General features: G+C 38.4%; 1 protein-coding gene across 1 annotated transcript in view; it reads left to right on the top strand.

The window, feature by feature from the left end:
- The window catches only part of SLC9C1 (solute carrier family 9 member C1), a 67,277-nt gene that overhangs the window by 17,796 nt on the left and 35,057 nt on the right, over positions 1 to 14,424 (top strand). The window contains exons 7-9 of the mRNA XM_021692679.1: positions 65 to 164; positions 3,338 to 3,481; positions 4,634 to 4,808. Of these exons, the coding sequence (XP_021548354.1) occupies positions 65 to 164; positions 3,338 to 3,481; positions 4,634 to 4,808 (419 nt within the window). The remainder of the gene's footprint in view (positions 1 to 64; positions 165 to 3,337; positions 3,482 to 4,633; positions 4,809 to 14,424) is intronic.

Below are 14,424 nucleotides of genomic sequence, written 5' to 3'. Positions count from 1 at the left end.
GGCAAAATTTGTGCCACTGTTGATGTTAAATTAATACTTTATATTTAATTCTTTTAAAAAATAGGTGAGCTAGTTGGAATGTCTGGAATATTTACCCTGGCCATTATGGGACTTTTTTTAAATTCTACAAGTTTTAAACCAGGAGTTGAAGCACTTCTTCTCGAGTGAGTAGCTAGCATATTTTTCACTCTGTTTCATGCATTAGAAGCTATAATATTGTAATAGCAACTGTATCTACATATACATTGGTCAAAGTAAGATACTGACTCCAAAACTACCCGACTAAAAACCTTTACTAAAAACTCTATTCGCTTGTGTCTTCTAATCCTCTAATTTTAGGCAAAATTTATAACCTTACCTTGAGTTCATGTTGGCTTTATTTTCCTACAAATTCTCTCAAGTCTCTGACCATCTACTCAGTAATTTCCAGTATAATTCACTAGACAGGGCCAGGATTAAGGTAAGGCGTGTGAGGCACTCATCTCAGTCACAAAATTTAAGAATGTGCCAAAATACTCAGTCATGAAGATAAATAATATTTTAGGGTAATATTTTTTTTTAAAAAAAGAAATTAATCCAAAAAATCCATGTTTGTGAAAACACAAAAATTTTAAATAAAGATGGAATCAATATTACTGATTAGTTCCTTTTGCCTCAGGCTCCAATATGGCTCAGCATGGCATATTCTATGCTACTAGAATAGAAACCCAGTATTTTAAGAATAATGAGGAGATGGCATGCAAAGCAAATTAAAAGATTAAGCTAGAGCATTTGAAAAGGATTGGCAGTGTTATAAAAGAAAATATGGCCAAATGTACAAATGTATAAACTGTGCCCTGCTCAAGGGCATCCAGCTTAGGGGTGATTGGAATTTGTGCGAACGTAGAAGAAGGGTGCTGCTTTCTGTGATGCTCCAACACGTTGGCTGAGAACTTGACCTAAAGCACAAAAGGGCAACATGTGTTAACAGAAGCCCTGAACATAATCAATGATTATGGAGTTTTGGAGAACATTAGAGAAGATAGAATAAATTCAGAAGTCAGAAGTTCGAAAGCATAGACTCTTACAGAATTTTGGAGCTAAACTTACTAACATTTCATGTCAATTATAATGGAAGCCAATTGTACCAGCAGCTAGGCAGAATTACTTGCCACAATTAATTGTTGGAGGAAGAATTAAAAACGTTATGTGTTTCAACTCTGTCTTTGGGAAGTGATTCTGAAGACTCCTTTCACCTTTCCGCTCTAACTGAAACCTGGGTCTCCCCTGAAGACATTACTTCCCTTGAATTCCTTAAAAGTTGCGTTTTTCTCACCCACATCCTTGGTACTACTGCACCTAGAGTTGAGGTAGGTGATCTGTCTGTACCTCAAAGTCAGAAGCTCTTTTTCAGTGTGCCTGACTTATCGCAAACACGCAAGTGCGCACACCCATGCCCAAGGACATGCACACATCCGTTAGCTGGGTTGGAGCTTGGTTGTTCGGCTCATACTCACTTTGAAGTTGATAGACTGATTCCTTAAAGAATCTGGTTTCCTCCTCATCAGATTTCTCCCATTAATTCCTACCACATATGAAAGGGTCTTGACAGCTCCTCACTATTTGTTGCTTAATTGATTTGTTTCATTTTATGCTCATTTAATGAGACTGTTATATTTGGTATTAGCAGCATTTTTCCACAAATTTAGGAAAATTAGTCAATTATGTAATTGTTAAATGAAGAGAAAGGTATGGTAGTAGTTCATATTCACCATTCACTTGACTGAATTATCCTACTCAGTTAATATTCACAAGGGATTTCATTAATTGTAGGGGTAGGTGAGTATAATGCTTTGAGGGTTTTGTTTTGTTTGTTTGTTTTTTGGTGACTATACACATGGTGCAACAATTGGATTTGCTTTTGATAGTGAAGTCAAAAGAAGGATAAAAAACACAAAAAATTACACAATTGTCATAAAATATATCTTAGTGTGTTTCCCTCCAAGTTGGTGTTCGATGCAGCATTTAAATCCAGAAGTAACAGAATTAAAAGCATGGCCATGCATATGCAAGAAAGGGATGATAATTCACAGCCTAGAGTAATTAGCCTAACTTTGGTCACAGAAAAAGTATTTTGAAGGATTTGACTTAATATTTCCTAGGCTAGAATGTTTTACATTTAATTTTTCTCCGATAAAGCCTAGGTATTTGTGCCTCTTAAATAATGTTCAGAACTGAAAATTCACATTACTGGAACAGAGAAAGAGTTGTTTTTAGTATTGGATCTGTAGTATTTTTGGCAAATCTGTTTTTCTGGAGAAGGGACAATCGTTCTTTTTAAGGGTTTCAGGGACTGTTTCTGGGCACTCAGCATATGGCTAAACCAAGCTACCTTCATCTCATAAAGTGGTATTCATGTGCCCTTTTAACCTTTTCAATTTATTTTGTTATAAATATAATATTGTGACATTCAACACAGGAAATATAAAGGAAGATAACAAGAAGTAAATTTATTTTTTATTTTTATTTTTTTTTAAATATTTTATTTGAGAGAGAGAACAGTGGGGAGGGGCAGAAGGAGAGGAAGAAGCAGACGGCCCGCTGAGCAGGGGGCCCAATTCAGGGCTTGATCCCAGGACCCTAGCATCATGACCTGAGCCAAAGGCAAACGCTTAACCGAATGAGCCACCCAGGCACCCCAAGAAGTAAATTTTAAATAGCCTCCTATGGTCCCAATAGCAAAACATGACCAATATTGGTAATTGAGTGTCTTTTTCCAAATTGCTTTGCCTGTAGCAGATGAGAACATGCACTTTGGAATGATGTAGAGTTTTCCTGGGCTCTAGGGCACTTGAATGTACTTATGTTCACAAATCCTAAATGGAGAATCTACAAAGGACATTCGTTTGAATAAAGGATTAATTCACATCTTCTAAGTGCTAGCTAGATTTTAGGATAAGCCTCAATTCTATCACTATGTAAAGCAGACTAGCAGTTCAGTGTTCTTTTTGAAGATAAATAATTTTAGCTCTTCCTAATGATATGAGGAGTTCACACCAGGATTTTCAAGCTACATGAACCGTGATGCCTGAATGCACCAAAACATGTTTTCAGAATCAATCCCAAAAGAAAGACACTAATTTAAATGTGGTTGCTTTAGAATTATTTGTTTACTTGCCTTACTGCTCCTTTCTCCCCAGTTAAATTATAAGCCCTTTGAGTGTAAGTAAATGCCTTATTCAACTTTAGTTTCTTGATTAGGCCTAGCACAATGCCTCACATGAATAAGCCTTGTGATAAATGTGTTAGATTAGTTAACTGTAATTAACTACATTCAATTTTTTTTCTGAAAATGCAGATTCTGGAATTGTCTATCATTTGTTGCTTTTCTTATGGTGTTTACCTTCATTGGACTTCTAATTCCTGCACATACATATTTATATATATCATTTTCTGACATATATTATTCATTAAATATCTATTTCACACTTATTGTTTTAAGGTAAGAATGTCATTTGAATTTTTCTATTTATAGGACATTGAGTAAGCCCAAAGATATTTTTTAAATAGAAATGTTTCATTCCTTAGAATGAAAATGAACAATTCCTTGCCAAGGAATTATTAGCAAATTACTGTTTTAGTGGGATTTTTTTTCCAATTTCTACCTGCATGTCAAAGCAATCTAAGCACTCTATAAAAATTTTGAAAATTAGAAGGAAAAAATCTTTCATAATTTTACTACCCAGAGGAAACTGCTATTAACATTTGGTATATTTTGTCCAGTGTTATTTTTTCTTATGAGGTTTCATAAAGTTCAGCACCAATCATAAATAAAAATTTTATGTTGCTTTTGTTTGCCTAATATTGTATAACAAATAATTTCCTTCTGATTAAATTGTAGTTACAAATAGCTTTTTAAAAATCATTAGGAAGTCCTCTTTGTAAATGTCCTTTTTACTTAAATAATTTTTGTAGTCCCTTTTTCAGTGGTAAGAGGCAGGAAAGAGTCTGCCCATGTAAGTGAAAAAGACATGACACAGAGCAGGGAAAACCACCATGGCTACTCTCTCCAGATTCTATCCCTCATGTTGCTAGCATTCTACTTCCATCTAGGAAAACTAATTAGGAGTTGACATCAGTTGGCTAGTGCCAATTAAATGGAAATTAGTCCCTAATGATCAGATACAATTAGTGTAAAATGTAGGAGATGTGTGATTAAAAGAAAAACTAGAAATGAATCCACCAATATTGGATAAGTTCAGCAAGATTAAAATCTACAAAGAACAAGAAAGGGAAGATATTCTTCCCCCCTCAGTTCTTATTCATTAGATTTGTTTTTATTTCCTTTTGGGATCCAGAATAGAATATATCTACAAAACATCTCTAACTATTTCTTTTCTACCTCAAGAGATGTGGAATTACCCTACTACAAACTTCATAGAAAGAAAAAGAATAATGCCATCCTCTTGTCATCTTTCTCTCTCTATGAAATGCCCTTCTGCCTTTTTTTGGTGCCATGCTAACGGTGTGTGAAACATGACTCATCTGTCTGAGTCGGCCATTCCACAGGGAATAGATTGGAATAGAGTAGAATGAAATGGAAAAAAAATGTCTATGGCAAGAATAACTTTTTAAAATCTCTTTTGTCTTTTAGACTTCTGGTCTTTCTAATAATGAGCCCTCTTTTGTCTCGACTTGGTCATGGGTTCAGCTGGCGCTGGGCATTCATAATGGTCTGGAGTGAAATGAAAGGAACGCCTAATATAAACATGGCTCTTCTGCTTGCCTACTCTGACCTTTCTCTTGGCTCTGAGAGGGAAAAATCTCAAGTAAAGATAATGAATTTTTTTATTTGAACATTTTATGAATACTGTTGCTGTGTACTAAAATACGTTTTTGTAGTGAGGTAGCTCAACCCCACTTGGACTGCGGGAGTGATTTAGCTATGATGGCAAGACTGGGGAGAGGAAAACAACCGGCAACTTTCCTCTTCCTGGGGAACATTCTGGCTTAGGAATTCCTAAACCCTTAACATTACAATCATGTTTTTCATTACAAGAGCAATAAAACTACATAAAATAAGAGAGGTGAACACACCTGTTCCTACTCTTACCTTTCCAACACCTGACTGAATGATTTGGGTTTACCTTTTCTGGCTTCTTTTTTTTTTTTTTTTATTTGAGAGAGAGAGAGAGAGCATGAGCGAGAGAGCACAAGCAAGAGAACACAAGCAGAGGGAGCACAAGCAGGGGGAGTGGCAGAGGGAAAGTGAGAAGCAGACTCCCCGCTGAGCAGGAAGCCTGATGTGGGGCTGGATCCCAGGACCCTGGGATTATGACCTGAGCCGAAGGCAGACGCTTAACCACTAAGCCACCAGGCACCCTTTTTCATTACACTCTTAAAATAAGTTTATTATGAAAGTTAAAGGAGTTAAAACTTACAAATAATTTAAAATAGTACCTGATCAGTTAAGCCTCCAAATCTTGGTTTCAGCTCAGGTCATGATCATGAGATGGATCCCCGAACTGGGCTCCACACTGGGTGTGGAGTCTGCTTGAGATTCTCTCTCTCCCTCTCCCTCTGACCCCCCCCATCAAATAAATAAATAAATAAATATTTTTTAAAATAGGACCTGATACAGAGTAAGTACTCAATAAGTGTTTTTATTTTTATTTTTACTTATTCCTAATAGCCACTCGAGAAAAATAGAAACCTGCTTATGATTGACTTTATTGTTTTCTGTAACTTTGTGAGGCCACATTTAGTAATGCTAGGAACCAAAACATTTTAATGGTCAACTGAAGTTACCTCTTCACTGATACTAGCCCCAAATTCTGCCAAACAGAACATAAAGGGCATGACTCTCCCTCTACCTCATTTCCAGGTAAGACCATTACAAGGAGCTCTGTAAGAAATTTCCTGTGCAGATATCACGATGCATCTAACACTTCCATTGTGGGTTTTTTAACACATAAATTCCAAATGTAAAGAGAAGAGCAGCAAGGGAATTACTGCATGTCTAATTAGATAATAGCCCAAACATTACAAAATTAAACATTCAAACACTGCTTTTAAAACCAAAATTATCTAATATTACATGATCTCCCCTTTCTTTTTAACTATCTCCACATGCCTGAATAATCAAGGTCAATTTGGCACCACACATCCTGGCCAGTGTAAAGGTAGACATTGCACATGGATCTGGATTCTGAAATTTCTAGTTGGCTGCTATTTCTGTGTGGCCATCAGTAAGTTAATTAGTACTTACCCCATTGCACCTGTCAGTTTCTTCATTCCAAAAGGGACTAAATAATACCAGAGTTGTGCTAGCAAATGTTTAACAAGTAACTTTCTTAGGGGTCAGAGGGAGCCCTAATTGGTAGTATTTGTCAATTTCCGTGGTGTAATCACTCTAACAGAACAACAATCAACTCCATAACTTCCTGAAAATTTAATGATCAGCTCTCCTGAGCTGGTAAAAGTCAGCTCTAGCACAACACTATCTCAAAGGGTTATTTGAGAAATAGAAAATATACATAAAATACTTAACACATTGTTTAGCATATTGTAAATGTACAATAAATATGAGCCATGATGATGATGAAAATGATGCCATGCAGAGCTGATTTGAGATAAAACCCTAGTAAAAAAATCATGTAGTGAGATGCCCTCACTAGTAGTAACTAGTTGAGAAGAAGGTCGCACTTCTTCCTTAATTTAATCTGGCTGAACCCTCCAGCTAACTTTTTAATGCTCATGAAGCAGCATGAGAGGAAAAGGTTAAAAATATCTTAATCCTGAGGGGAGGAGCAAGATGGCAGAGGAGTAGGAGACCTAAATTTTGTCTGGTCCCAGGAATTCAGCTAGATAGGAATCAAACCATTCTGAACACCTACGAACTCAACAGGAGATCTAAGAAAAGAATAGCAGCAACTCTCTGAACAGAAAAGCGACCACTTTCTGGAAGGTAGGACGTACGGAGAAGTGAATCCGTGGCGATATTCAGGAGGCTAGACGGTGGGGTAGGGGGCCTCTGTCTGCCGCTTCTGGCAAGTGATAGAGCCACAGAGCACAAAATCGGAACTTTTAGAAGTCGGCTCCGCTGAGGGACATCGCTCCAGTGGCTAAGCGGGGGCTGGAATCCTCGTGGGACAGTGTGGTCTCAGGACCCTCGGGGTCAAAGGAAGACCAGGGGTGCCTGAGTGCAGCAGAGCTCCCAGGTACCCGAGCGGGGAAGCCGGCTGCAGAGACGGAGCCAAGGAGCGGGCTCTCAGCTCGGGGTTGCCCTAAACCGTGATCCGCGGCAGTCGGGCCACTGCTCTTCCAGCAGGGACCCAACAAGCAGCAGATCCGGGGAGACTCACCTTCCTCCCCCGGGAGGAGAGGCGCAGGAGCACGCCGCAGGGATCTGCTGGGTTTGGAGATTCCACACGGGGTTGGGTGCCAGAGATAGAAACGCTCAGTCACAGGCTGGTGAGCAGAGTGCAGCCGGAGACCGGGAGACGGGAGTGACTGATTGCTTTTCTCTGGGGGCGCACTGAGGAGCGGGGCCCGAGTTCTCGGCTCCTCCGGGGTGGAGATTGGGAGGCTGCCATTTTTGCTCTAGTCCTCCAAAGCTGTACGAAAGCTTGCAGGGAACAAAAGCTCCCGAGAGCAAACCCGAGCAGATTACTTAGCCCGGACCGGGCAAGGGCGTGGCAATTCTGCCTCCAGCAAAGACATTTGGGAGACATGGCAACGGGCCCCTCCCGCAGAAGATCAGTGAGAACAGCCGGCCAAGACCAAGTTTACCCATCAATGAGAATGGCAGAACATCAGCACTAGGGGAATACGGCACATAGAATTCATGGCTTTTTTCCCCATGATTCTTTAGTCTTTCAAAGTTAATTTTTAAATTTTTTTTTTCTTTTGAATTTTTCTCTTTCCCTTTTTCAACCAACATCTTATCAATCCCTTTTTAAAAAATCTTTTTTATTTTTCATTTTTAGAGTCATATTCTATCCCTTCATAGTAGTTAATCTTATTTTTGGTATATATATAAGTTGTTCTCTCTTTAAAATTTTGAGATATAGTTTCTTCTAATAGACCAAAATATACCCTAAATCTCTAGTGTATGGCTTTGTTCTAGTCTCCTGCCTGATCACATTCTCTCCCTTTTATTTTTATTTAATCTCTCTTCTTTCTTTTTTCAACCAACTTCTTATCAATTCCTTTCATAAAATCTTTTAAAATTTTCATCTCTACAGTCATATTCCATCCCTTCATTGTAATTACCCTTATTTTTGTACATATATAAGTTTTTCTTTCTTTAAAATTTTGGGAGGCTTTCTTCTAACAGACCAAAATATGCCCAAAATCTAGTGTGTGGCACTGATCTATGCACCAGCCTGATCATATCTGACCATATTCTTTTTTTTTATCTTTTTCTTTCTTTTTCTTTTTTCTTTCTTTCCCTTTCTTTTACCCCGGTTTCAGGTCTCCTCTGATTTGTTTAGTGTATGTTTTTCTGGGGTTGTTGTTACCCTGTTAGCATTTTGTTCTCTCATTAATCTATTCTCCTCTGGACAAAATGACAAGACGGAAAAAATCACCTCAAAAAAAAGAACAAGAGGCAGTACCGACTGCCAGGAACCTAATCAAAGCAGACATTAGTAAGATGTCAGAACTAGAGTTCAGAATGACAATTATAAAGGTACTAGCTCAGCTTGAAAAAAGCACGGAAGATATTAGAGAAACCCTTTCTGGAGAAATAAAAGAACTAAAATCTAACCAAGTCGAAATCAAAAAGGCTATTAATGAGGTGCAATAAAAAATGGAGGCTCTAACTGCTAGGATAAATGAGACAAGAGAGAGAATTAATGATATAGAAGACCAAATGATGGAAAATAAAGAAGCTGAGAAAAAGAGAGATAAACAACTACTGGATCACGAGAGCAGAATTCAAGAGATAAGTGATACCATAAGATGAAACACTATTAGAATAATTGGGATCCCAGAAAAAGAAGAAAGAGAGAGAGGGGCAGAAGGTATATTGGAGCAAATTATAGCAGAGAACTTCCCTAATTTGGGGAAGGAAACAGGCATCAAAATCCAGGAGGCACAAAGAACCCCCCTCAAAATCAATAAAAAAAAGTCAACACCCCGACATCTAATAGTAAAACTTACGAGTCTCAGAGACAAAGAGAAAATCCTGAAAGCAGTTTGGGACAAGAGATCTGTAATCTACAATGGTAGAAATGTTAGATTGGCAACAGACCTATCTGGCAGAGACCTGGCAGGCCAGAAAGGACTGGCATGATATATTCAGATCACTAAATGAGAAAAATATGCAGCCAAGAATACTATATCCAGCTAGGCTGTCATTGAAAATAGAAGGAGAGATAAAAAGCTTCCAGGACAAACAAAACTAAAGGAATTTGCAAACATGAAAGCAGCCCTACAAGAAATATTCAAAAGGGTCCTCTAAGCAAAGAAAGAGCCTAAAAGTAACATAGACCAGAAAGGAACACAGACAATATACAGTAACAGTCACCTTACAGGCAATACAATGGCACTAAATTCCTATCTTTCAGTAGTTACCCTGAATGTAAATGGGCTAAATGCCCCAATCAAAAGACACAGGATATCAGATTGGGTAAAAAAACAAGACCCATCGATATGCTGTCTGGCAAGAGACTCATTTTAGACCCAAAGACACCTCCAGACTGAAAGTGAGGGAAATGGAAAACCATTTCCATGCAAATGGACACCAAAAGAAAGCTGGGGTGGCAATCCTTATATCAGACAAATTAGATTTTAAACCAAAGACTATAATAAGAGATGAGGAAGGACACTATATCCTACTTAAAGGGCCTATCCAACAAGAAGATCTAACAATTGTAAATATCTATGCCCCTAACATGGGAGCAGCCAATTATATAAGCTGATTAATAACAAAAGCAAAGAAACACATCGATAATAATACAATAATAGTAGGGGAATTGAACACCCCCCCTCACTGAAATGGACAGATCATCTAAGCAAAAGATCAACAAGGAAATAAAGACTTTAAAAGACACACTGGACCAAATGGACTTCACAGATATATTCAGAACATTTCCATCCCAAAGCAACAGAATACACATTCTTCTCTAGCGCCCATGGAACATTCTCCAGAATAGATCACATCCTAGGTCACGAATCAGGTCTCAACTGGTACCAAAAGATTGGGATCATTCCCTGCATATTTTCAGACCACAATGCTTTGAAACTAGAACTCAATCACAAGAGAAAAGTCAGAAAGAACTCAAATACACGGAGGCTAAAGAGCATCCTACTAAAGAATTAATGGGTCAACCAGGAAATTAAAGAATTTAAAATTTCATGGAAACTAATGAAAATGAAAACACAACTTTTCAAAATCTTTGGGATGCAGCAAAGGCAGTCCTAAGAGGAAAGTACATAGCAATACAAGCCTTTCTCAAGAAACAAGAAAGGTGGGGCGCCTGGGTAGATCAGTCGTTAAGCGTCTGCCTTCAGCTCAGGTCATGATCCCAGGGTGCTGGGATTGAGCCCCACATTGGGCTCCCTGCTCGGCAGGAAGCCTGCTTCTCCCTCTCCCACTCCCCCTGCCTGTGTTCCCTCTCTCGCTGTGTGTCTCTCTGTCAAATAAATAAATAAAATCTTTAAAAAAAAAAAAAAAGAAACAAGAAAGGTCTCAAATACACAACCTAACCCTACACCTAAAGGAGCTGGAGAAAGAACAGCAAATAAAGCCTAAACCCAGCAGGAGAAGACAAATAATAAAGATTAGAGCAGAAATCAATGAAATAGAAACCAAAAGAACAGTAGAACAGATCAACGAAACTAGGAGCTGGTTCTTTGAAAGAATTAATAATATTGATAAACCCCTGACCAGACTTATCAAAAAGAAGAGAGAAATGACCCAAATAAATAAAATCATGAATGAAAGAGGAGAGATCACAACCAACACCAAAGAAATACAAACAATTATAAGAACATATTATGAGCAACTATATGCCAGCAAATTAGATAATCTGGAAGAAATGGACGCATTCCTAGAGATATATCAACTACCAAAACTGAACCAGGAAGAAATAGAAAACCTGAATAGACCTATAACCACTAAGGAAATTGAAGCAGTCATCAAAAATCTCCCAACGAACAAGAGCCCAGGGCCAGATGGCTACCCAGGGGAATTCTACCAAACATTTAAAGAAGAATTAATACCTATTCTTCTGAAACTGTTCCAAAAAATAGAATGGAAGGAAAACTTCCAAACTCATTTTATGAGGCCACCATTACCTTGATCCCAAAACCTGTTTTTGTGCCAGCACCATACTGTCTTGTGCCTTTTTTGTGCCAGCACCATACTGTCTTGTGCCAGCACCATACTGTCTTGTCCTTTTTTGTGCCAGCACCATACTGTCCTTTTTGATGGGTTCTTCAAAGAAGAATGGTGCTGGCACAAGACTGGTTAAAATCTTCTTCAAAGAACCCATCAAAAAGGACAATTACAGACCAATATCCTTGATGAACATGGATGCAAAAATTCTCACCAAAACACTAGCCAATAGGATCCAACAGTACATTAAAAGGATTATTCACCACGACCAAGTGGGATTTATCCCTGGGCTGCAAGGTTGGTTCAACATCCACAAATCAATCAATGTGATACAATACATTAATAAAAGAAAGAACAAGAACCATATGATCCTCTCAATAGATGCAGAAAAAGCATTTGACAAAGTACAGCATCCTTTCTTGATCAAAACTCTTCAGAGTATAGGCATAGAGGGTACATACCTCAATATCATAAAAGTCATCTATGAAAAACCCACAGCGAATATCATTCTCAATGGGGAAAAACAGAGCTTTCCCCCTAAGGTCAGGAATGTGGCAGGGATGTCCACTATCACCACTGCTATTCAACATAGTATTAGAAGTCCTAGCCACAGCAATCAGACAACAAAAAGAAATAAAAGGCATCCAAATCGGCAAAGAAGATGTCAAACTCTCACTCTTTGTAGATGATATGATACTTTATGTGGAAAACCCAAAAAGACTCCACTCCAAAACTGCTAGAACTCATACAGGAATTCAGTAAAGTGGCAGGATATAAAATCAATGCACAGAAATCAGTGGCATTTCTATACACCAACAACAAGACAGCAGAAAGAGAAATTAAGGAGTCCATCCCATTTACAATTGCACCCAAAACCATGAGATACCTAGGAATAAATCTAACCAAAGAGGCAAAGAATCTACTCAGAAAACTATAAAATACTCATGAAAGAAATTGAGGAAGACACAAAGAAATGGAGAAATAGTCCATGCTCATGGATTGGAAGAACAAATATTGTGAAGATGTCAATGCTACCTAGAGCAATCTACACATTTAATGCAATCCCTATCAAAATACCATCCACTTTTTTCAAATAAATGGAACAAATAATCCTAAAATTTGTATGGAACCGGAAAAGACCCCGCATAGCCAGAGGAATGTTGAAAAAGAAAAGCAAAGCTGGTGGCATCACAATTCCGGACTTCAAGCTCTATTACAAAGCTGTCATCATCAAGACAGTATGGTGCTGGCACAAAAACAGACACATAGATCAATGGAACAGAATAGAGAGCCCAGAAATGGACCCTCAACTCTATGGTCAACTAATCTTCGACAAAGCAGGAAAGAATGTCCAGTGGAAAAAAAGTCTTTTCAACAAATGGTGTTGGGAAAATTGGACAGCCACATGCAAAAGAATGAAACTGGACCATTTCCTTACACCACACACAAAAATAGACTCCAAATGGTTGAAAGACCTCAATGTGAGACAGGAGTCCATCAAAATCCTAAAGGAGAACACAGGCAGCAACCTCTTCGACCTCAGCTGCAGCAACTTCTTCCTAGAAACATCGCCAAAGGCGAGGGAAGCAAGGGCAAAAATGAACTATTGGAACTTCATCAAGATAAAAAGCTTTTGCACAGCAAAAGAAACAGTCAACAAAACCAAAAGACAACCAACAGAATGGGAGAAGATATTTGCAAATGACATACCAGATAAAGGGCTAGTATCCAAAATCTATAAGGAACTTATCAAACTCAACATCCAAAGAACAAATAATCCAATCAAGAAATGGGCAGAAGACGTGAACAGACATTTTTCCAAAGAAGACATCCAAATGGCCAACAGACACGTGAAAAAGTGCTCAACATCACTTAGGATCAGGGAAATCCAAATCAAAACCTCAATGAGATACCACCTCACACCAGTCAGAATGGCTAAAATTAACAAGTCAGGAAACGACAGATGTTGGCGGGGATGCGGAGAAAGTGGAACCCTCCTACACTGTTGGTGGGAATGCAAGCTGGTGCAGCCACTCTGGAAAACAGTATGGAGGTTCCTCAAAAAGTTGAAAATAGAGCTACCATACGACCCAGCAATTGCACTACTGGGTATTTACCCCAAAGATACAAATGTAGGGATCCGAAGGGGTACATGCACCCCAATGTTTATAGCAGCAATGTCCACAATAGCCAAACTATGGAAAGAGCCAAGATGTCCATCAACAGATGAATGGATAAAGAAGAAGTGGTATATATATACAATGGAATATTATGCAGCCATCAAAAGGAATGAGATCTTGCCATTTGCAACGACATGGATGGAACTGGAGGGTATTACGCTGAGCGATATAAGTCAATCAGAGAAAGACATGTATCATATGATCTCACTGATATGAGGAATTCTTAATCTCAGGAAACACCTGAGGGTTGCTGGTGTGGTGGGGGGTGGGAAGGATGGGGTAGCTGGGTGATAGACACTGGGGAGGGTATGTGCTATGGTGTGCGCTATGAATTGTGTAAGACTGTTGAATCACAGACCTGTACCTCTGAAACAAATAATACATTATATGTTAAAAAAAAAGAAGATAGTAGGAAGGGAAAAATGAAGGGGGGGAATCGGAGGGGGAGATGAACCATGAGAGACTATGGACTCTGAGAAACAGACTGAGGGTTCTAGAGGGGAGGGGGGTGGGAGGATGGGTTAGCCTGGTGATGGGTATTAAAGAGAGCATGTATTAAATGGAACACTGGATGTTATACGCAAACAATGAATCATGGAACACTACATCAAAAACTAATGATGTAATGCATGGTGATTAACATAACATAATAAAATTAAATTAAATTAAATTAAAAAATAACTTAATACTGTCCCTAGGACTCACAAGTTAAATGACCATGGGTTAGTTACTGCCTGAGTTTCCCACTTGTGTAATTGGACAATATTGGTATTTACTTCATAGAATTGTAGTGAGGATTAAATAAGCCTGACATATTGTGCTCTACACTTACTATAGAGATGTTAGCTTGTACTACTATTAAATTAACTAACTTAGTGGTCCTCAACTTTGAAGGCATGCTAGAATGCTTCAGGAACTTTT

This window comes from Neomonachus schauinslandi, chromosome 1 (assembly GCF_002201575.2).
Source record: "Neomonachus schauinslandi chromosome 1, ASM220157v2, whole genome shotgun sequence".
Lineage (NCBI taxonomy): Eukaryota > Metazoa > Chordata > Mammalia > Carnivora > Phocidae > Neomonachus > Neomonachus schauinslandi.
The sequence above is the reverse complement of the archived record's forward strand: the minus strand, read 5'-3'. Positions and strand labels throughout refer to the sequence as shown.